At 35.9% G+C, this 23,492-nt stretch overlaps 2 protein-coding genes and 1 long non-coding RNA gene across 10 annotated transcripts in view; 1 reads left to right on the top strand and 2 right to left on the bottom strand.

Moving 5' to 3' along the window:
- ryr1a (ryanodine receptor 1a (skeletal)) overlaps positions 1-4,585 on the top strand; it is a 61,031-nt gene extending 56,446 nt beyond the window's left edge. For 7 of the 8 annotated variants that reach the window (XM_067397769.1, XM_067397765.1, XM_067397770.1 and 4 more), the window contains 15 exons: positions 66-136; positions 240-408; positions 499-585; positions 844-1,098; positions 1,256-1,386; positions 1,637-1,679; positions 1,768-1,904; positions 2,150-2,210; positions 2,285-2,431; positions 2,513-2,647; positions 3,243-3,399; positions 3,553-3,617; positions 3,701-3,801; positions 3,891-3,942; positions 4,032-4,585. In XM_067397769.1, coding sequence (XP_067253870.1) covers positions 66-136; positions 240-408; positions 499-585; positions 844-1,098; positions 1,256-1,386; positions 1,637-1,679; positions 1,768-1,904; positions 2,150-2,210; positions 2,285-2,431; positions 2,513-2,647; positions 3,243-3,399; positions 3,553-3,617; positions 3,701-3,801; positions 3,891-3,942; positions 4,032-4,127 — 1,707 coding nt within the window. In that variant the 3' untranslated portion in view covers positions 4,128-4,585. The remainder of the gene's footprint in view (positions 1-65; positions 137-239; positions 409-498; positions 586-843; positions 1,099-1,255; positions 1,387-1,636; positions 1,680-1,767; positions 1,905-2,149; positions 2,211-2,284; positions 2,432-2,512; positions 2,648-3,242; positions 3,400-3,552; positions 3,618-3,700; positions 3,802-3,890; positions 3,943-4,031) is intronic. The other variant, XM_067397772.1, reaches the window with a different exon arrangement.
- A 2-nt stretch (positions 4,586-4,587) lies between these two features.
- On the bottom strand, positions 4,588-23,470 carry LOC137028349 (uncharacterized). The gene is made up of 17 exons (XM_067397109.1): positions 23,334-23,470; positions 21,782-21,869; positions 21,526-21,701; positions 21,302-21,432; positions 20,858-21,026; positions 19,878-19,965; positions 19,622-19,797; positions 19,393-19,526; positions 18,950-19,117; positions 13,800-13,917; positions 12,930-13,017; positions 12,675-12,847; positions 12,444-12,577; positions 12,000-12,168; positions 6,547-6,646; positions 6,331-6,424; positions 4,588-6,225 (listed from the first exon to the last, which is right to left on the bottom strand). Exons 1-17 carry the CDS (start codon positions 23,404-23,406, stop codon positions 5,977-5,979), a joined length of 2,328 nt encoding a protein of 775 aa, XP_067253210.1. The 5' UTR covers positions 23,407-23,470; the 3' UTR covers positions 4,588-5,976.
- On the bottom strand, positions 15,887-18,935 carry LOC137028682 (uncharacterized). The gene is made up of 3 exons (XR_010896188.1): positions 17,654-18,935; positions 16,640-16,730; positions 15,887-16,494 (listed from the first exon to the last, which is right to left on the bottom strand). It is a non-coding gene; the product is annotated as an uncharacterized lncRNA (long non-coding RNA).
- Positions 23,471-23,492: the final 22 nt, after the last annotated feature.

Below are 23,492 nucleotides of genomic sequence, written 5' to 3'. Positions count from 1 at the left end.
ATGTTTCTTCATCAATGTTCTAAACAAAGATGTGTGATGTTAGTCCTTGTTTATTTATGTTGCAGCAATCAGAAGAAGCAGGATCTGAGCAACCTCCTGCTATCGAAGAACCTCCTCCTGAACCTGAGAAAGCAGAGTGAGTGACTCTCAAATGACATTGTAATGTTTGTGTTTGATTCTTTAGGTTATTTTAGATGGTTGGTTTTACCATTTTATTGACCATCTTCTATGTGTAACAGCACCGAGAATAGAGAGAAGGCAGAGAAAGAAGCAGAGGTCAAGCCTGAGACAACACCAGAAGAACCAAAACCTGAGAATGCCACCAAAGCAAAGAAAGAGAAGAAATCAGCCAAAGGAGCAGGATTTGAGCTCTGGAACGAGCTGGATGTTCAAAGAAATAAATTCATGGTAGGACAACATTCTTATTTTCTTCTTAATCTTCAATTTGTGAGTTTTAGTTACTTTTGATTTGCAGTTAATCTCCACTTCCATCTACAGAACTGTTTGTCCCGTAACTTCTACAACCTTCGTTTCCTGGCTTTGTTCATCGCCTTTGCCTTGAACTTCATTCTTCTGTTCTACAAGGTTGTAAAACGTATTTTAGATTTTTACACTGTTGTCCCTTTTTAATTTTTGGTTAATTTGGGTTTCGGGGCTCCTTTATATGTCATTTTGTTTAAATTTTCAAATATTCATGACCATTTTTAATTCATTTCAGAATGGCATGCCTCACAATAATGGTGCTTTCAAATACACATACAGTAGATATAAAAATAAAATCTAGTTTTTAACAAAAATATTCAATTAAGATTTTTTTAAGGCACCATATTTTTATTTCTCCAGGTATCTGATAGTCCTCCCAATTCTGATGAGTTTGAAGGCTCAGGCATGTTTGAAGGCTCTGCCCTTTTTGAAGGCTCTGGGGAGGACTTTGATGGCTCTGGCAGAGAGGATGGAGCTGATGATGATGAGGAGGAAGGTCCTGTGTATTATTTCCTGGAAGAGAGTACCGGATACATGCAGCCCACTCTGTCCTGCCTGGCCATTCTGCACACCGTCATCGCTTTCATAACAATCATCGGATACAACTGCCTCAAGGTTTGAATCACTAGTTTCACTTTTTAGGGCATGAACTTGTATGATTATCAGTCTTGATTCAGGTTGGTTTTTATTTAATTCTGATCTTGAATATGTACAAGAATATTCTTATTTATTTGTGCTTTGAAAAAGTGATCATGATGTCATGGTCCTTTAGATTCCACTGGTCATTTTTAAGAGAGAGAAAGAGCTGGCGAGAAAGCTGGAGTTTGATGGTCTTTACATCACTGAACAGCCAGAGGATGATGACATTAAAGGCCAGTGGGACAGATTGGTGATAAACACACCGTAAGTGTGGAGATATCTTGGTTATAGAGCTATTTCTTACAAGATATATCTGGAAATGGACACGTTGACTAAAACGAAAGTTGACCTAGATCTTGTTTTGAGGTCAAAATTGTTTTGTACGTCTTGTATGTGGTCCCTAATTTATGTTTTCATAATGTTCTAAAATAAGTGTTCTAATAAGTGTACATTAGCAGACCTAGCCAGGTCATAGTTTTCCTTTAAAAACTAATACTCTTTATCATTGTTTTAGCTCCTTTCCCACCAACTACTGGGACAAATTTGTTAAGCGAAAGGTAAACCAATGTTCTTCCTGTTAGTTGGTGTTTAGGTTTAAAATGAGTGCATTTATGAAGCTATACTATTCTTGATTCTTTTGTTAAGGTTCTGGATAAATACGGAGATATTTATGGACGTGAGCGAATCGCAGAGCTGCTGGGTATGGATCTGGAATCGCTGGATGTCAGCAAACAACAGACAGACAAGAAACACGAAGAGCCAGACAACTCCATGCTTGCATGGTATTAAAAATACATCACTAGTGATATGTAATTTTGTGATATTTTATTTAAGATATTACATTTAGGTTATGTATTATTTATTTGCCACTAGTGGCACCAAACAGAATCGTAAAAATGTTGATTTTTCATTTTTTTATCTGCTATTGGTCAGCCAAACAGATAATCCTGCCCTAAAACTACATTGGTCTAGGCTATGTTTTCATATGATGTCAAGTTTTAGATTTTCTTTTCATATTATTTTTCAGGCTCACTGCCATTGACATCAAGTATCAGATCTGGAAGTTTGGAGTTGTGTTCACAGACAATGTAAGTAATTTTTTGTGAAATACTTTGAAAAACAATGTTCATGTCATGTGCACTAAAGTGTTCTTTATTTTCAGACTTTCCTCTACCTGGTGTGGTACACAGTGATGTCACTTCTTGGACATTACAACAATTTCTTCTTTGCTTGTCACCTTTTGGACATTGCAATGGGTGTCAAGACCCTGCGTACAATTCTGTCTTCCGTCACACACAATGGAAAACAGGTACAGTCAGTACAACAAAACTCAAATCAGTTCTGGAAATCAGTACTAATGCACTGGTTGACTCTGTTGGATTGTTTTTAGCTGATGATGACTGTGGGTTTGCTGGCTGTGGTTGTGTACCTCTATACTGTGGTGGCCTTCAACTTCTTCAGGAAGTTCTATAATAAGAGCGAGGACGAGGATGAGCCGGACATGAAGTGTGACGACATGATGACGGTTGGTCACTTCATTATACAACATTATTGGTATCAAATTATCCTTTAATAATGTATTTCTGAGTTGTACCACTTACCTCTGGTGCTCTTCTGTCATTTTTGACCGAAACATTTTACGTTTAGTTTTTTTGTTTGTTTTTTAAAATTTTTTACTTTCTCGGAATTGTACGAAATAATACAAACAAAAACAAAAATCCTGAAAAAAATATTTACACGTGCTCCTCGTGGTCAAAAATGACCGTATTGGAAATGAATGGGAGACAGATTTCATCTAGTGAAAACTTTTGGTACTGCGGCCAAACAAAATCTTACTGAAAGCTAATTTTTTGAGATATATTTGAGATATAAATTAAATATAATTTAGTACCATAAACCCCTTAAAAATACAAAATATTAAATCCTAAAACATTGAAACAAAATATAGTACATTCATTTCATTGAAATAAAAATTAATTCGGCCATTTTTGACGGACACGCAAAGAGCACCAGAGGGTAAAAACCATTTGTTGTTGGTTGTTACATTTTTATTCTACAGTTCTCCCCTAACGAAAACCTGCTATATAATCCAACAAATCTCTCTCTGTTTCTCTTGGCAGTGTTATCTGTTCCACATGTACGTGGGTGTGCGGGCAGGTGGAGGTATAGGAGACGAGATTGAGGACCCAGCAGGGGATGAATATGAACTCTATCGGGTGGTCTTTGACATCACCTTCTTCTTCTTTGTCATCGTCATCCTGCTGGCCATCATTCAAGGTGAGACTTGTCTTGCTATTCAACTTGAGTAACGTCCTAGCAAATATACCACATAAAATCTTACATTTTGGAGATTTGTTGCAGGCTATGAGATTTCCTTTTTCTGGATTAGATTGAAAACACTTCACTGCCTATGCATGTTTGTCTGCACAGGTCTGATCATTGATGCTTTTGGTGAGCTGAGAGACCAGCAAGAGCAAGTAAAAGAAGATATGGAGGTACTGAGATCATTACTGTCCAATATTAAGTATTTATGTACTTGGCTGTATGTCTGATTTTACACATTGCATTGCTTCTTCAGACCAAATGCTTTATATGTGGTATTGGGAGTGATTACTTTGATACAACTCCACATGGCTTTGAGACCCATACGCTTGAAGAACACAACCTGGCCAATTACATGTGAGCGATTCAGTTTTATTGCACCTTTCTGATGTTATACAATCTCTCCATCTCCAGACTAACAGAATTAATGTTTCTCTCTTCACTAGGTTCTTCCTGATGTATTTAATCAACAAGGATGAAACGGAGCACACTGGGCAGGTGAGACATGTCACAGTGTTCATACCTCATCATAATTACAATAATGAAAAGTGATTTAAACATATAGGATATGCATATGTATTTGACAGGAATCATATGTGTGGAAGATGTACCAGGAGAGATGCTGGGATTTCTTCCCTGCTGGAGACTGCTTCAGAAAACAATATGAAGACCAGCTTGGATAAATGCAATTCTGTTTTGTACCTAGTTTTTAAACTAACAAAACTGTTATGATGTTATATGACAACCCCATGTTTTATGTACATTTATACTTAGAAATGATGTTCTAGACCATATCATCTGAACTGTTATCCACTCAAAACGCATGCTATTTATACATAGTAAGTTTTTGGGTAGTTTTTAAGTATCTGCTCATTTAAAATGTCATGTTGCTTGGACCTATTCTAATGATTCTTTAGTGTGTGTCACAGTAAGTTATAACCAAGTACCTGAAAAGTACCCTTTGTTTCATAAATATGACAATTTTATTGTATTTGATGTTCGTGCAGTTTATAAGCATCCACTGCATCCCACTTCATGATCACCTGGAACATCAGAATTGACTGTGAAAAATTAAATAAATAAAATAATTTAATCCAAATGTGTAAATAATCATGAAAGACATTGCGATAAACTGTAGTTTAGCTGTTTTTGAATGTTTTTATTCAGTGATTGCAAAAGCATTACATTCTTTAAGCATAATATTTGTGTACAAACAATTACTCATCTTAAGTCTTAAAATTGCAAATTCACACATTGTATATGTTAAACATCCCAAAAACATATTGTTCAATACTACAGCTGAACACACGCTACAAATACAAAAATAAAGTCTTGATGAAAACAAACACAGCACACATTGACATACATTTCAGTGCTGCCATCATTGTATAAGATTTCAAAAGCCTTTAAGACCATTTCCTAAGAGATATAATAACAATATATATATATATATATAGAGAGAGCGAGAGAGAGAGACTTGTCTAGTTGAAATGAAACTGCAACTACATTGCTAATTAGCAGCATGAATCACAAATAACTATTTAGCACTCTAAATAATCAGATAACACATGGGTTGGTAGGTGGTGGGCTTTTCCCACAAATACACAAATCATTTTCTAGAACTGACTTCTTTTTGCTAAATATATCCTGTTATCTCATTGTTTCAACAAAACTGAGAGAAAACAAAACTACAGAAATCTCACGTACATTACAATGTAAAACAGTAAACGTAACATGGCCAGAAAATAACTCCACACAAATTAAACTGAACATGAACACAATCTAGGGAGGAAAAAAGACATTAAAAGTGCTTATATGAATACTATAGAGCAGCTACTGCAACTGAACAGAAAACAAATGCCATCTTTATAAAAAAAAAAGAAGAAAAGAATGAAATTTCAATTATAAGCACTATCCTGCTTAAACAAAAAACATAATAAAAAAAAAATGTCCAAAAAATCCTTGTTTGGATATGTAACTTTACTCTGAGTGGCTTTTTAAAAACAAAATGTGTGCAAAATGCCAATACTGGTTTTGACTGAGATTCATCATTATATAATATGAAAAACCTGTTTTTAAGCTGTAAATGTTTTACTTTTCATCAATCAAGCCTAAACTCTCCAATTGAATTACCTCAGTCAGATTAAAGGATTAGTCCACTTTCAAATAAAATTTTCCTGTTATCCAAGATGTTCATGTCTTTCTTTCTTTCCAGGATTTTTCTCCTTATAGTCGACTTAAATGGCCTCCAAATGGTCAAAACTACAGTTTCAGTGCAGCTTCAAGGGCTTTAAACGATACCTGACGAGGAATAAGGGTCTTATCTAGCGAAACAATCAGTCATTTTCGGAAAAAAATATAACTGTATATGCTTTATAAACACACATTATCACCTTGCACATGCTTCCACTAGGGAAGACGTAGGACATACAGCGTAAGCTTTTTGAAGAATACGGAAAGCGGAAGCACGTGCAAGGCGATGATTTGTGTTCAATTTTATTTGAAAGTGGACTTATCCTTTAAGTCGGACACCTAGACTGGATTATCCACTGGAAATGAATCCTGGGTTGGTAGAGCTTCAGCAGGTCCAGCTATGGTGGAGGCTGATGAATAGCTATGCATGCATTGGTAATCTGATGACAGGTCTGTTGGGTTGGAGAGGATGCTTTCACTGTCACTGCTGGACTGAGACACCATTTTGTACTCGCGCACAGGACAGGCACGCTCTGTGAAATTGGGTTTGAAGCCGTTCTCCAGATCTTTTGGCATAGATAGCCATTTCTGAGTAAAAAAAAAAAAAAGATATATTCTCACATTCCCCTCTTTGCCACTATGAATTAAAGAACAAATTAGTACATGAATGAAAAAAGAAGAACGGTATCTCACCTCTATATTGCCATCATTGTCAAAAAGGGATGCAAGGTATTTGCTTACATTTTGTCCTGCATTTGGTACCACTGGAATTAAAATTATTCTTAACCTAAGGAACATTAAACATTAGATTAGAGTAAATAAAACACTTATGAACTTTTGTGGAAGTTTTTTAAATTAAAATCTTTGAAGTAAATGTATAGTGGTTAATGGACAAAAATGGGTTCAAACCTCTCACTCTGAACCAGCAGGCAGGCGAGTATGAGGAGTATTACTGTGGCTCCCACTGCATACAGCACCACTGACGGCACAGACATGAAAGTCACATTCACTGGGAAAAGAGACGCCATACTGTAGCTTTCATAATTGTTTTCAACTTAGCATGTTTCCTAAATCTCTGCAAATGTATTATGATATTTTTATGCTTTAGTATGGTAAAAATGCACTTCATGCACATTAAATTCACACTATCTCTAATACCACTTCAGAACACTTTTGAGGCTGTTTCTCCCATTAATCATTGTGTTCAGGAAATCATATGCCCTGAAACTGTGAGATGTTAATTTAATTAGATATTAGATATAATTTGGTAGTAAAACAAACTGCTGCACATTTTATTGTTGCAGAGATGAATATGTATGTGTATTTTGTAAAACATTTGCAACTGCTTTTTATCACTTAATTACAAGTGTTACAATTTACTAAATTGTCATTTGTCACATAGAGACATTTAGAGCTTTATTTTAAAGTATTGATCAATAAAAAGTATTAATAAAGCTGTAAAGCTTTGCATTATTACAACACTTTAAATGGGTAACGTTAGTCAATTTCTTCATGCTCATTTGAACAATAAGGCCAACAAGAAATATGTCTTGTAACCTAAGTAGACAAGTGGTTGAGTGCAATGAGCAATTGTTGGTATTGGTACAGGCTCTGTATTAGATCAAAGACTACTGAATAACACAAGACACGCCACAAGTGCAACATGCAATATGGCGGAATATGCAAAGAGGGTAGAGTCCAAGAGGCGAAACTCTTATCCTTTTTGGGCAACAGCCACTAGATCGCGCTCCGGTAACGCGGCCACCATTATGGGGTGAAAAGGCCAACTGGACCATAGAATCCTTCACAACTTACGCACCCAAAATCAGCGAATTTCACTGAAAAAATCAGAAGCGCGATAGAACATTTTTCAAATTAATTCATCAGTAAATTTTATGGCACCTACAGTAAATGTTGTATTGTCTTATATAGCCTAGCCTATGTTTTATTTTACCAGTTGTGGAATCTAAACATTCATCCATCTGAGGTAACATAGTTAGCCTACTTTAATGAGTATTTCCATTTTATGCAACTTTACACGTTTATTCATAGTAAATTAATAATTAATACATTTAAGATCATCATGTTTGCAGCAAGCAATATATTTCAGACCTAATGGAGTAATAGTAGCTATTACTCCACTATCTGAATTGAAATATATATATTGTACGTTTTAATGGATCACACATTATGATCTTAAAATACATGATGCATTGCTGTGTCCGTTATCGCATAATTCCCACTTTTGGACACTTTTGCTTTAACATATAACACTGCAAAAACAAGCTGTTATTTTCTGTTATATATTTATTGTCCAACATTCCTAATTTTTCTGATGTATGTCCTTAATTTAAATTCATATGTTGGTATTAATTCAGTGTTTATAAAGCTAATAATTGAATTTTATCCCAAACTGACTGGGTTTCTAGAGAGCAAAGGTTTTATGAAAAAAGTGGAAGACTAAACACAAAGTCTGTAAAATAAACTGTTAAAAGGGTTTGATGATCACTAGTGATGGTATTTTATTCTGTGTTGTCATCATTCAGGTTGGATTTCAGCTTTAATGTATTTTTTTTTTTTTTTTAAACAAAGCAGCTGATATTGCCCCAGGGATGACGCGTTTTTGTAGGCCAACCCGGAAGTTAGCGGTGCATGGGTTCCCTCGGTTGAAAGCCTATGCATTTTTCCCATAGAATTTTGGAAAATCGCAGAAAATGAGCTCTGTGTTTAACAAAGGGTTATGACACTTACACATTTTGTCTATCAAGATAATCTTTACAAGTTAACACAACATGTATCTACCTGTTTCCGCGGGGCACTACTGTAAAAGAGAACGTGGGTACAACTTCCGGTGAGGCGGCAGAAGCAGCATACCAATGGTATTTTGTGTGTTAATTAGCGAAGAGGCTAAGTGTTTTTTGGATCATTGTTTACTTTGTAAAGTTGCAAATCTTTATGAGAGATGTCGTTACGGCGCTTAGGGATAACATCTCAGTTTACTACATTATTAGTTAATAATATCACAATACAATAAACAGTTTTCGTGCCCTTAATTGCTCTTTACTTTACTGACCTTCCACAAAAGTGCTGCTGCATGACTAGAGCATCCTGACCCTGTAATACATGAACAACCCGCTGTCTGTACTTCACCAGTCACTGATGCACCAAAGCCGTATGATGTGATATTTTACTCCTAACGTGTCGTGCGCGCCAGAGCCAGTCGCGTTTCCACTGTCATATATGCAATGCTAAAGGCTACTTATGTTAACCATTACAATAATAAATACACACGTTTATGGAAAATATCAGAGACTGCTTGAGGAACTAAGGCAATTCTATGTGATTATAATCGTGTATTTATTTGGTTTAATATTTTATCTGTCTCTTCCCTGTGCCTGTTGATTCCTGACAAATGCGTCTCTTTCACAGATTCACACACTCCGGTTAACACTCTGAGGTCTGACGGTATCGCCGGCGATACCACCGTGGTTTTTTTCTTATCAGTGTGAAAGAGACTCAAAATACTCCGTCAATGTTGCACATACAATTAAGAGTTATACACCATTTTAATCTGTGGAATATCTTCTTTCATTTGTGTACACTCAGAGTAAAAACAGAATTTTGTGCTTTTTGTAAAATAAAGAAAACTAACATGATGCGTGATTTCTCCTCTCCCTCTGAACGAACTCCAATCTGATAGTTCTCAGAAAATGAACTGTAACTTAGTGAATACTAATGACAAAAAAATTACACTTATGTCTAAAAAAACGTTAAGATGTCAGGTTTTAAATCATGTAAGTCAAATCGAAAAACAAACCTTCTTTGTTTATGTAATCTGTATGAAAAGAGAGCCATGTCAGAAATCCGTGATTCAGCTCATTATCTGCTAATGCGGCCACGCCCACGGAGCCAGCGCTATTCAGACGCTAATTCAGTCAATACATGCATTTATTATCTCAATCGTGTATTTATTGTCTTGAAAAGTGTTTATCTGGATGTAAAAGTCATGGTTAGCGATCTCTAGAAGACATGCAGTTACTTCCTGTTTACTTGTCTTCTACAGATGAAGTTTAGATGAGTTTTTGTTTCTTTAGCGCCCTCCTGCTGCTGTATGTATTGGAAACTCCATTCATGGAATAGCCTCTTCTTCTTTTAGATGAATTTGTGGACTAAAATGCACAGAGCGCCCTCCGACTTCAAGGATGAATTGAAAACACCAGCGCTCATAGTAATGACAGTGAATATTAAATAAAAATAACTCCTCTGTATAGAAAATTGACATAAGCATATGAGAATCCAATATTTCTCCAAATGTGCATGCTTTTAAACTAAAAGCCTATATTCAGACTCTTTGCATCACAGAAATACATTATATTTTAAAGTATAATATAAAACCATTACTTTATATTGTAATAATATTTTTCTGTATGTTTCATATATCATAATGAGCTTGAGACATCACAGAAGGTTTTTTTTTCATAGCCTACCTGACTGAAATGCCTCATTAATATGCAAGTCATTTCAGCTCATTACTATCCAATTCTTTTGTCTTCTCAGGTGAGAATGGCCCATTTTCAGTGGTGATTCACGCCTCCTTGCATACTGTGTTTCTTGGCAAAAAGTGTCTTACAAAAACTAAATCAATATATTGTTAAATATGAAGGAGTAGGCAGCATAATTTTTACATAATTTTGAAGCAAAAACTCTAGTCTACAACCTCCAATACCCTAAAGTCTTATGAACACAGATTTATTATACTTTTTTTGGCCTTATTTCAGTGACTTAAGTTTTTTGTTTTTTCAACAACCACGCATAAATGTTATTCCTTCAAAAACACAAACATGTACATACATGTTCCTCACATATTATTGTAGCCTAGTTTGTGCTGAATACAGTGTAATGACACTTTTTCCATTAATATGTTTATGAACAACTGAAAAAAGCACAAATGTCAGGGCATGTCAAAAGTTCTCCAGGCCCCAAATCAGCCTCAGACTCCAGAGGGTTAACTCGTATAACTCATAACTCCTGTTGTCTTCTCATGAGCTCCCTCTGTTGCTCTGGCTGAAAGGATCAGGATAGATAGACGGAGAGATCGCGCAAACATCCTTGGATCGCAATCATCGCATAATTTAGAGGAAAATAAATAGAAATGCTCAGAAAAGTGATGTAAACATAGGGTATGTTATCAATATATTTCCAAATATGTAAGCCTTTGGATTTAAAAACCTTAGTGGAGTTGTTTTTTGCGTTCTTGTGATTGCAAATAAATGGAAGCAGGCGCAACTGAATAGGTCTGTGTTTTCTTTTTATTTCAATATAAATATCAGTTAGATTTAGCATGATTGGTGTGCACTCCTGACATAAATTAATACATTACTATTACTGTAAAAAATTTTTATTGTAAAACATTGTTCAAATATTGATGCCGGAATCTTAAATCTTTAAGTAAAAAACAAACGTTCGCAAGTTTGGATCGTTAAAACTTGAATGACTGTCAACTGTTGAATGAATGAGTGTCACGTCCAGCTTGTTTACTTCGAACCGGAAGACGCTCCCATGTTTGACGCAAGGCCTCATGGGGCTTAGGAAACTTGTGGATAGATTTTGAATACTAAATAAAGTCGTCAGATATAAAAGGCTAACAGTAGGCTATAAATGGACTACAGCACACCATGGTCGCGGATCAACGTCGTCACCACCAAGCTTCCTCAAACTTTATTTAAAAAAACAACTTTCTTTAAAAACATGCTCGCTGATTATGATCTGTGCTGTTACGAATACTTTTCCGCTTTTTCATGAGAAATGCTGTCCAAATGTCCCGTTTTTAGTGATGACGTCTAAAGTTCCCGCCAAAGGAAGTAGTCCCTTTTAGCAACTTGTTAGCAACTGCCAATTTTAAGACACAGTAAAAAAATCACAAGTGGGTTATAACTGGTGTGTTTTATGTCATAGATCAAAACGTGAAAATATTTAGAGGCTTTGTTAACCACAGACCTTATTTCAGGCGATTTAGCAAAAACCCATTCAAAAAACCCATAGACTTGACGGCGTTGGAACCGAAAGTCCTAAAATGCTAACTCGCTTCCGGGTTTTGCCTACAAAAACGCGTCATCCCTGGGGCACTCTATTGCCATAGAAACTACTGGACCGACAAGTCGCTTTCAGCCCAAAATGGCGGAAATGCAACCTCATCGCGTCACTGCAGCAGCCGTTAGAAGCTCCTGTTCCTAGATGCGTGCCTCCGAAATGAGACATAAGAGACACGCATTTAGGATTGCGCATGCTCATTAGCTTGATCCATCCTGAAAAATACCATTTTTTTTTCAAGGTGTGATAAGTTCTGCGTCCTGCATCGGTACCTGTGCCGTTGTTGGGTTTAAAAGATCCCCAGTACACAGACTGACTCCAGTCACTCCAAAACTTGGACTCTCCGCACGATAATGATATTCGAGACCTGACCTGGAACTCGTACCGTTTTTTGGAGGGAAAAGGCAAACTGAAGGAGCTTCTTGTGCTTGGAGAGGTGCTCTGTGGAGAGAGAAGTTGGTAACTGTGTCAAGTTTTTGTCTGTTTATCAGATGACCATAAGGTGAGATGCGTGACAATGATAATTTATTTTTATTCCGTTTATTGATGTTTATTTAATTGTTGTAAAAATGCGTTATCAAATTCCAAATTGTGCTGTTGGTCTGAATATCAGCACAAGCTTTTCATAATAAATTAATAAGCCACGAGAGTACAATGTGCGTGTTTCGAATGTGGCTCATCCAATCAGAGTTTGTTTTGTAATAATAATTTTATACCTTCCAGTCTTTGTCTGTCCTGTGGCGAACTTCACTCTCAATACAGTTGTTGTTGTTCGTGACATTCCAGTACAGCCACAGTTCAGCATCTTTTCTCTCCACCAAAGTCAGGTTGAACGGAGGGTTAAGCTTCACTGATTAGAAACACAGAATAACGTATCAATCCATCAACAAGTTATTTCTATACAGTTATTGTCAAGTCATAAGAAACATGAATGACATTTTTTTTACCATAATCTTTCAGTTCATGTTCTTGATTTGTCACCAAACTGCCGTTGTCACTGTACAGCCATGTGTTCAACGTTTTAAACCTTTGTTGTTTTTTGTAGGGAAACACGCAGCCCACATTAACACCATTAATCCTGTGATATTCAGGACAATCCAGAATTTCGTCATGTGTAAACCTAAGAGAAATCAAAGTCTGTTGTTAGTTATGATATTTTTATCCAAAATGGCAGGTTTCTATATTTTGTTCAACATACGCACCTGCTCTTGAAACTGTAATTGTTTTTGAGCTCAGGCTCACTCCATGTGCAGTCAACATAGTCCAGATTTATGATAAGGCAGTTTATTTCTGAATAAAGATGTGAGAAACAGTATAGTAAACACATATTTGGTATACTTTGTAGATCCTTAATTTTTTTTTTTTCAAACTCCTGAGGTTCAATATTCTAAAAAATGACAGTTAGTAATGCATAGCCTATTGTTTGTCAGTAGAGGGTACTCATCCTCCTCAGAGGACCGGGAAGAAACATGCATACAGGAAATAAGTATATTTTTTAGTCAAAATCATGATTGAACAATTTTATTAAATCTTACTGATTAAAATTAAAAGTAAAATCAGTGTCTTACATAAGAGTTCTTAGAATATGTTAATTTAGTCATTTGTATAAAAAACTAAACAGAAAATGTTGTAAGCTAATGTTGCGTGTACACATCATGGCCACAGATCAGACATGTTGGAAAGCGAGCGTCTGAACATTTTGTCAACTTCTCAGCAACAGTTTGCTGAAGAATTTCACAGTTTCCCGAGTAGTACTGAATGGTCACCTCTGCTGATGAAATAATCTCTGTGGCTAGACTTTTAGGCCCTATAGGCTATATGTTATCATATTATATTTTAACATCTTAAATGTTGTACAACCACATTACTTCCGTAGTGTTAAAATGCATACCACAAAAAAGGGAAATAAATAAAAAGGCAGTGTACACTACCCTTTTAGAAATTACTTTTGTAAACCCTGTTTTTTATACTTAGTGTTATATGTTTTGTAAAGGCAACATAATGTCAAATCTAATTAATAAAGAAAAAAACTACATTTTATTTTCAAATTAGCATAGTTGTATTATACTCACTTGGCTCGGATGATGCTGAAAATGCAAATGAAGGAATGTTCCCAATGAGAAGACTGAATAAAAGTAATATCATCTTGGACAGGTTTACATAACTCGCTTGTTTTGTGTCTGTTTCACTCTACCCTGTTCTGCTCTGAACGTATCTGCTCTTTGTGGGCTGACGTATATGTGAGATTTCCTGTTTCCGAAGAAGCCACTGCCTGAAAAGAACTGAATGTTAAATTTGTGTTTTTCATTTGAATCTATTGTTACATACTATTTTGCAGATGCTGATTCACTTAACTCACTTATTGCGTTTAAAACCAAAAATATGCAAGATTAACATAAGGAGTAAATATATATACTGGCCTTTGGTTAGACATTATATAGCAATCAAGTACAGCAAAATAAATGATTCGTATTAGAATTCATTAATGAATAACTATTAATTTACATTTTTTTGTGCCATTTTCAATGTTTTAGTCCCCCACCACCCTCTCTCTCTCTCTCTCTCTCTCTCTCTCATATAATATATATATATAATATATATATATATATATATTACAGTATGTATATATACAAGATTAGTTCTACAGTATGTGCCAAATAAAAGAGTGATTTATAAATGCTCATTTGCTGATTTAGACATTTGGTGGCTTTATTGCAGCAGATTTTCTACAAAAGATAACCTTTAATGCTCATCATGGCACCCCTCCCACACAAATACTGGCTTCAAACCAGCAGCCAGTTCAGAAGTTGCATTAACAGAAAATTTTCCAATAATTACTGAACTGTAAAAACATTGAGATGCTTTTCAACATTATGCACCAATGCATTACTCTACAAGGTACTTATGCTAATAGATTAAAAGTTGTTGTGAAATCAAGGGAATTCCATTTTTTTCAGACTCACTACTATTTACATCAAGTATCAGGTCTGGAAGTTTGGAGTTTTGTCCACAAGTTATTTTTTGTGACTTCTTTAATATTTTTGCAAAACAAACTTCATGTCACATGCACTGAAGTGTGCTTTATTTTTAGACTTTCCTCTACCTTGTTTAGTACACAGTGGTGTCACTTTTGGACATTACAACAATTTCTTCTTTGCTTGTCACCTTTTGGACATTGCAATGGGTGTCAAGACCCTGTGTACAATTCTGTCCTCCGTCACACACAATGGAAAACAGGTGGATATAAAGGAGACGAGATTGAGGACCCAGCAGGGGACGAGTATGAACTCTATCGGGTGGTCTTTGACATCACCTCCTTCTTCTTTGTGGCCATCATTAAAGGTGAGACTTGTCTTGCTATTCAACTTGAGTAACGTCCTAGCAAATATACCACATAAAATCTTACATTTTGGATATTTATTTCATTTTCTGGATTAGATTGAAAACACTTCACTGCCTATGCATGTTTGTCTGCACAGGTCTGATCATTGATGCTTTTGGTGAGCTGAGAGACCAGCAAGAGCAAGTAAAAGAAGATATGGAGGTACTGAGATCATTACTGTCCAATATTAAGTATTTATGTACTTGGCTGTATGTCTGATTTTACACATTGCATTGCTTCTTCAGACCAAATGCTTTATATGTGGTATTGGGAGTGATTACTTTGATACAACTCCACATGGCTTTGAGACCCATACGCTTGAAGAACACAACCTGGCCAATTACAGGTGAGTGATTCAGTTTTATTTCACATTTCTGATGTTATACAATCTCTCCATCTCCAGACTAACAGAATGAATGTTTCTCTCTTCACTTCCTGATGTACTTAAAGGGTTAGTTCACCCAAAAATAAAAATTAAAGTAAATTTTAAAAATAAAGAGAAATGTTGAAGGATTGCGATACAAGAGAAGAGGAGCTACGTCATATGTCAGGTCAAAGGTCACCTTTCCGCCGGAACTCAACTCTTTCATGAACATGCGGACGGCTGTTACCAGAAGCTATGGATTAGTTTTATAATGGACGGATGTACTTTTTTGGGCTTCAAAATCTAGGTTACCATTCACTCCAGTTATAAGGCTTAGAAGAGCAGGATATTTTTTAATATAATTTCGATTGTGTTTGTAGTTTTGTGACAGATAAACTGTATTTTAGCTGTTTTTTAATGTTTTTATTCAATGATTGCAAAGGCATTACATTCTTTAAGCATAATATTTGTGTACAAAGTCTGATCATCTTAAAATAGCAAATTCACATACATTCTAAATGTTAAACATCCCAAAAACATGCTCAATACTAATGATGAAAAAAGAAAAAGAAAAGTAAAATCTCAGACTTATCTAGTTATAGTGAAACTCGAGTTTAATTTAAACTGCAACTACATTACTAACTGGCAACAGCATGAATCACAAATAGCACTCAGCTAAATAATCAGATAATACATGGGTTGGTAAATGATGGGCTTTTCCCACCAGTACACAAATCATATTCAGAATTGACTTCTTTCCGCTAAATATATGTTATCACAGACACATCTTACACTATGATGTATGGGGGGCGGCATTAAAAGTGCTTAAATGATTACTATGTAGCTACTGTAACTGAACAGAAAACAAGGAGGCTGATGAATAGCTATGCATGCATTGGTAATCTGATGACAGGTCTGTTGGGTTGGAGAGGATGCTTTCACTGTCACTGAGACACCATTTTGTACTGGTGCACAGGACAGGCACGCTCTGTGAAATTGGGTTTGAAGCCGTTCTCCAGATCTATAGGCATAGACAAACATATCTTTGTGAAAAAAAAAAAAAAAATAATAATAATAATATTCTCACATTCCCCTCTTTGCCACTATGAATTAAAGAACAAATTCAGTTATGGTACATAAATGAAAAAAGAAGAACTGTAGCTTACCTCTATGTTGCCATCATAATTGTCTCTCACTATGAACCAGCATCTGGGCGATTATGATGAGTATTATTGTGGCTCTGGAGAGCCAGACTCTCTGGGAAATGAGATGCCATTAGAGTCAGTGCTGTACTTTTCATAATTGTTTTCAACTTAGCATGTTTCCTGAATCTCAGCAAACATATTATATTTTCATGCTTTAGTGCAGTAAAAATGCACTTCATGCACTAAATCCACACTATCTCTAATACCGCTTTGGATCCTATCATCCATCCTGTACAGGAATTCATCTGCCCTGAAATCATGAGATTATAATTTAATGAGATATTACATATAATTTGGTAGTAAAACAAAGTGCTGCACATTTTATTGTTGTAAAGATGATTATGTGTATTTTGTAAAATGTTTGTAACTGCTTTTAATCACTTAATTACAAGCATTACAATTTGCCATTTGTCACATAGAGATACTGAACAGACATTTAGAGCTTTATTTTAAAGTATTTTACATTAAATGTGTACATAAAGCTGTGTAAACTTGCATTACTACACTTTAAGTGTGTCCCATCGGGTAGTCAAGTTCTTGACGCCCATTTGAACACTTGGGCCAAACACAGGAAATAGTGGCCAAGTACAATGACGCACTTGTGGGTGTTGGCTCTTGAAACACTGAATAATACATTTAAGGTTATTCGGTTAAATAAATTCATGAATGAAAAGGACAGCGTATGGTAAACATTTTCAAAGCTTGTGGTGGGTGGCATAGATCTTTTGTTGAGATGTGATTATAAAATTGATCTACCTGTGATATTTGCCAAGTTTCACAAGCAAGCTTTAATAGCTTGGATTCTGGTGTTTAAAAACAATTTCTCTCCAGATAATATATTATTTGGAATAACAGAAGAATTCAATATAAAATAGATCTCTTCTACAAAAGCTTGTATCAGAATGATACTGTGTTAGACAACTTTTAAATAAAAATGGTTTTAATTTGAATTTAAAGTAAAATTTGTTAACTTACAGTGAATTCTTGAAAAAAAAAAAAAATGGGTTTCCAGTTACACCAAAGAGTCTGTTCCATACCCCACGATTTTATGACAAATACCTCACGTTCAAACAAGTAAGTCCATAAAAAGCATCCTGTCTGGTGAAGCATAATGGGAGATGAAAATACAAGATATGTGTGCAATGTGTTGCGAGTGAGAGCGAGCGAAACCAGAGAGAACTGTTCTGATTGGCTGTGATTGTGATTGACTGACATGTCATGTCATGGCCACACCTTATTTTCGCGTTCAATGTAGATCAGGGCTGCATCCGAAATCACATACTCTTTTGAGTAGGTACTTATTGTGAATAAGTAATCAATTCACGACCACTTAAAGTGTACATTCTATATATAAGTGTGTGTAGGAATGCAATCCGGACATTATGTTTCTGCCGTCGCATCATCCAAGTAGATTCTGCACACTGGTGGTGGATGAGGAGAGAACCCTGATCGTAAAGCGCTTTGGGAATGCGCTATATAAATGCCTCATTCATTCACTCATTCTACATTCGCCATGTTGTCATTGTCACGTGACCTCCCAGCGTCAGTTGCGCTGCTTCACTGCCATTCACAAATCCTCTCCTGTGGCCTCATGGGATAGTTAAGTGCCCACCATATATGCACACTACAGAATCTTGCTGGAAGAAGTAGGTCATCTGGGTACTTTTTGCCTACTCTTTTATGAGTAGGCCTACTGTGAAATCGGACATACTTCTTTTGTCACATACTGTTTTCGCTACTATATAGTAGGGAAGTATGCGATTTCAGATGCAGCCCAGGTGTTTCTGTGAGAGCATGTGAGGGGAGATGCGGAGTAGGGTTGGCTGAAATGGCGATGTCAATCTATAGAGACTTTTCCATATAGTTTATCTTACTGTGTGTAAATATATCTGTGCAGTGCAGGGGTCAGTGCATGCCAAATCGTCATCAATCAAATCCAGCTAACTGAATTAGCGGTGTACGAAGAACGGACCCCAGGACTGTTTAAACACGTTAGAGCAGCAAAGAAACATGGATGAATTAAGAAAGCTGGACATGCTTGATGATGAGTCATTAAAAGCACAGTAAAATGCGAAAAGAACTGAATTCGATACAGGTGGCTTTCTGTGCTGAACTTAGTTTACTTTCGCAGCTTATTGTGTTTGAATGGTCAAATACACACACTTGTGTGTTAAAATACCCGTCTTGGTTTGTATTCAAGTAAACACAGCCAATGTCAGATAAGGCACTGAGAGACTTGTTATGTAGAGAAGATGTGTCCTGCATTGGTACCTGTGCATTGTTGGGTTTAAAAGATCCCCAGTACACAGACTGACTCCAGTCACTCCAAAACTTGGACTCTCCGCACGATAATGATATTCGAGACCTGACCTGGAACTCATACCGTTTTTTGGAGGGAAAAGGCAAACTGAAGGAGCTTCTTGTGCTTGGAAAGGTGTTCTGTGGAGAGAGAAGTTGGTAACTGTGTCAAGTTTTTGTCTGTTTATCAGATGACCATAAGGTGAGATGCATGACAATGATAATTTATTTTTATTCCGTTTATTGATGTTTATTTAATTGTTGTAAAAATGCGTTATCAAATTCCAAATTGTGCTGTTGGTCTGAATATCAGCACAAGCTTTTCATAATAAATTAATAAGCCACGAGAGTACAATGTGCGTGTTTCGAATGTGGCTCATCCAATCAGAGTTTGTTTTATAATAATAATTTTATACCTTCCAGTCTTTGTCTGTCCTGTGGCGAACTTCACTCTCAATGCAGTTGTTATTGTTCGTGACATTCCAGTACAGCCACAGTTCAGCATCTTTTTTCTCCACCAAAGTCAGGTTGAACGGAGGGTTGAGCTTCACTGATTAGAAACAGAATAACGTATCAATCCATCAACAAGTTATGTCATTCATGTTTCTTATGACTTGACAATAACTGTATAGAAATTTTTTTTACCATAATCTTTCAGATTATGTTCTTGATTTGTCACCAAACTGCCGTTGTCACTGTACAGCCATGTGTTCAACATTTGAAACCTTTGTTGTTTTTTGTAGGGAAACACGCAGCCCACATTAACACCATTAATCCTGTGATATTCAGGACAGTCCTGAATTTCGTCATGTGTAAGCCACCTAAGAGAAATCAAAGTCTGTTGTTAGTTCTGATATTTTTATCCAAAATGGCAGGTTTCTCTGTTGTTCAACATACGCACCTGCTCTTGAAACTGTAATTGTTCTTGAGCTCAGGCTCACTCCATGTGCAGTCAACATAGTCCAGATTTATGATAAGACAGTTTATTTCTGGGTAAAGATGAGAGAAACAGTAAGTGCATCTTTGGTATACTTTGTAGATCCTTAGTTTATTTCCAAACTCATGAGGTTTAATATCGTGACAAATTCAAAAGAATACAGTGCTTCCCACAGGTTTGAAATATAGCCTACTTGCGGTGGTATCAGGGTGGAAACTCCTATTACCCACAGCACAAAAATGGTCAACTAACATGTGACAAACAACAAATAATGTGTGATTTTTAACAATATTTTTATTTATTGAAATTCATTTTAATTACATACCAATATTGTGCATTGTAAATTATACAAAATTACTGCATCTAAATAGTAGAGTTCTCCTTGCTACTGTCATGCTTTGTGTTTTGTTTTGTTTAGTTTAGTTGTTCATGTCTAGAGTTTGTTTTTCATTAGTCACATGTTCTCCTTTGTTCAGTTTCCTGCCACTTGTTTGTTACTATGGTTTCTGATTTGATTAGTGTTGGAGTTCAGCTGTGTCTTATTAATTAGTCTTGTTAGATCTTAAATTCACTGTGTATTTAAGCCCTGTGTTTGTTGTGTTCATTTGTCAGTTCTCTGTTGCGTATACTTTGTTTTGTTCTGTTTCTTGAGTCTAGAGCAGCAAAGAAACATGGATGAATTAAGAAAGAGCTGGACATGCTTGATGATGAGTCATTAAAAGCACAATAAAATGCAAAAAAGAACTGAATTCGATACAGGTGGCTTTCTGTGCTGAACTTAGTTTACTTTCGCAGCTTATTGCATTTGAATGGTCAAATACACACACTGGTGTGTTAAAATACCCGTCTTGGTTTGTATTCAAGTAAACACAGCCAATGTCAGATAAGGCACTGAGAGACTTGTTATATAGAGAAGATGTGATCAGTTCGTCCTGCATCGGTACCTGTTCCGTTGTTGGGTTTAAAAGATCCCCAGTACACAGACTGACTCCAGTCACTCCAAAACTTGGACTCTCCGCACGATAATGATATTCGAGACCTGACCTGGAACTCGTACCGTTTTTTGGAGGGAAAAGGCAAACTGAAGGATCTTCTTGTGCTTGGAAAGGTGTTCTGTGGAGAGAGAAGTTGGTAACTGTGTCAAGTTTTTGTCTGTTTATCAGATGACCATAAGGTGAGATGCATAACAATGATAATTTATGCTTATTCCATTTATTGATGTTTATTTAATTGTTGTAAAAATGCGTTATCAAATTCCAAATTGTGCTGTTGGTCTGAATATCAGCACAAGCTTTTCATAATAAATTAATAAGCCACGAGAGTACAATGTGCGTGTTTCGAATGTGGCTAATCCAATCAGAGTTTGTTTTATAATAATAATTTTATACCTTCCAGTCTTTGTCTGTCCTGTGGCGAACTTCACTCTCAATACAGTTGTTGTTGTTCGTGACATTCCAGTACAGCCACAGTTCATCTTTTTTCTCCACAAAAGTCAGGTTGAACGGAGGGTTAAGCTTCACTGATTAGAAACACAGAATAACGTATCAATCCATCAAGTTATTTCTATACAGTTATTGTCAAGTCATAAGAAACATGAATGACATTTTTTTACCATAATCTTTCAGTTCATGTTCTTGATTTGTCACCAAACTGCCGTTGTCACTGTACAGCCATGTGTTCAACGTTTTAAACCTTTGTTGTTTTTTGTAGGGAAACACGCAGCCCACATTAACACCATTAATCCTGTGATATTCAGGACAGTCCTGATTTTCGTCATGTGTAAGCCACCTAAGAGAAATCAAAGCCTATTGTTAGTTCTGATATTTTTATCCAAAATGGCAGGTTTCTCTGTTGTTCAACATACGCACCTGCTCTTGAAACTGTAATTGTTCTTGAGCTCAGGCTCACTCCATGTGCAGTCAACATAGTCCAGATTTATGATAAGGCAGTTTATTTCTGGGTAAAGATGAGAGAAACAGTAAGTGCATCTTTGGTATACTTTGTAGATCCTTAGTTTGTTTCCAAACTCATGAGGTTTAATATCGTGACATTCAAAAGAATACAGTGCTTCCCACAGGTTTGAAATATAGCCTACTTGCGGTGGTATCAGGGTGGAAACTCCTATTACCCACAGCACAAAAATGGTCAACTAACATGTGACAAACAACAAATAATGTGTGATTTTTAACAATATTTTTTATTTATTGAAATTCATTTTAATTACATACCAATATTGTGCATTGTAAATTACTGCATTTAAATAGTAGAGTTCTTTGCTACTGTCATGCTTTGAGTTGTTTTGTTCAGTTTAGTTGTTCATGTCTAGAGTTTTTTCATTAGTCACATGTTCTCCTTTGTTCAGAGTTTCCTGCCACTTGTTTGTTACTATGGTTTCTGATTTGATTAGTGTTGGAGTTCAGCTGTGTCTTATTAATTAGTCTTGTTAGATCTTAAATTCACTGTGTATTTAAGCCCTGTGTTTGTTGTGTTCATTTGTCAGTTCTCTGTTGCGTATACTTTGTTGTTTTTGTTCTGTTTCTTGAGTCTGTTTTGGAGTTTGTTTAATAAGTCTTCTGCTACACTTAGATCCTGCATTCTCTACTTTGATTTCAACCACGTGTGACAGCTCTCAGTGAATGGGACACAGATTTTACTGATGCTAGTAAAATGTATATAATGTGCCAAATAATGTTTAGTCTTTTCTTCCTGTGGGGGTGCATCCCAGCCTATAATTAATGGAAATCAAATTAAATACAATTTATCTTATAACCAAAATATCAATGCCCAGAAGAGAAAAAAAAAACTTAGCTTTTTTTTTGTGACTAAGCCTGAAATTCACAGTTACTTATTTTGAGTCTTATTATTTCTTATTTTGAGTGTTAGTATTTATCTTATTTATATTGGGGGCTGATCCATCAGATGAGAAAGAGAAAATGTTTTAGACGGTTGTAAGAATGCATATTATATAAAGTAGACAATGTCATAATTCATCATCTCGAGTTCATTAGCAATCGCTTGACATATCTGCGCTACTCATTGAGAATCACTTTGAAGCAGTCTGAAGTGCTGTTGCGCAACAGCACTTCAGACCGCTTCAAGGACCGATTAAATAGATATAATTACAAATGTACAGATAAGTTATTTTATTTTTTTGCAGTTGGTTGGTTTGATACCATTAGACCAAATGTTTAGCCTATACTGATCTGTTCTATCATGTCGTTTGAAAAAATCTGCAGCATAAATGCCAAAAAGTTGTTTTAGTAAAGGCAACACAATGTACCCTACAATCTAAAAAAAATGGAAAAACACAAACAAACACAGTAGTCAACATATGAAGTGGATCAAAAAAGTTCATTTAAGTTGTCCTAAGAAGGGTTAAGGAGAACTTTGATAGGTTTTGATCCCCTGAACAATACTTACTCAGCTTGGATGATGTTGAAAATGCAAATGAAGGAATGTTCCCAAGGAAAAGACTGACTAATAGTAATATCATCTTGGACCGGGTCAAATAGGCTAACTAACTTGTTGTTCGTTGTTCTGTTCTGCCCTGAACAAATCTGCTCTTTATGGGCCTATATA

The sequence above is a fragment of the Chanodichthys erythropterus genome, chromosome 10 (assembly GCF_024489055.1).
Source record: "Chanodichthys erythropterus isolate Z2021 chromosome 10, ASM2448905v1, whole genome shotgun sequence".
NCBI lineage: Eukaryota > Metazoa > Chordata > Actinopteri > Cypriniformes > Xenocyprididae > Chanodichthys > Chanodichthys erythropterus.
The sequence above is the reverse complement of the archived record's forward strand: the minus strand, read 5'-3'. Positions and strand labels throughout refer to the sequence as shown.

Excerpts from the sequence above, each read along its gene's own strand:
- LOC137028349 (XM_067397109.1), bottom strand. The coding sequence starts at position 23,406 with ATGATATTACTATTAGTCAGTCTTTTCCTTGGGAACATTCCTTCATTT. Across the intron at positions 12,578-12,674 it reads ACATGAACTGAAAGATTATG|TGAAGCTTAACCCTCCGTTC; the intron begins GTAAAAAAAATG and ends GTTTCTAATCAG. Across the intron at positions 12,169-12,443 it reads GGACAGACAAAGACTGGAAG|AGCACCTCTCCAAGCACAAG; the intron begins GTATAAAATTAT and ends CTCTCTCCACAG.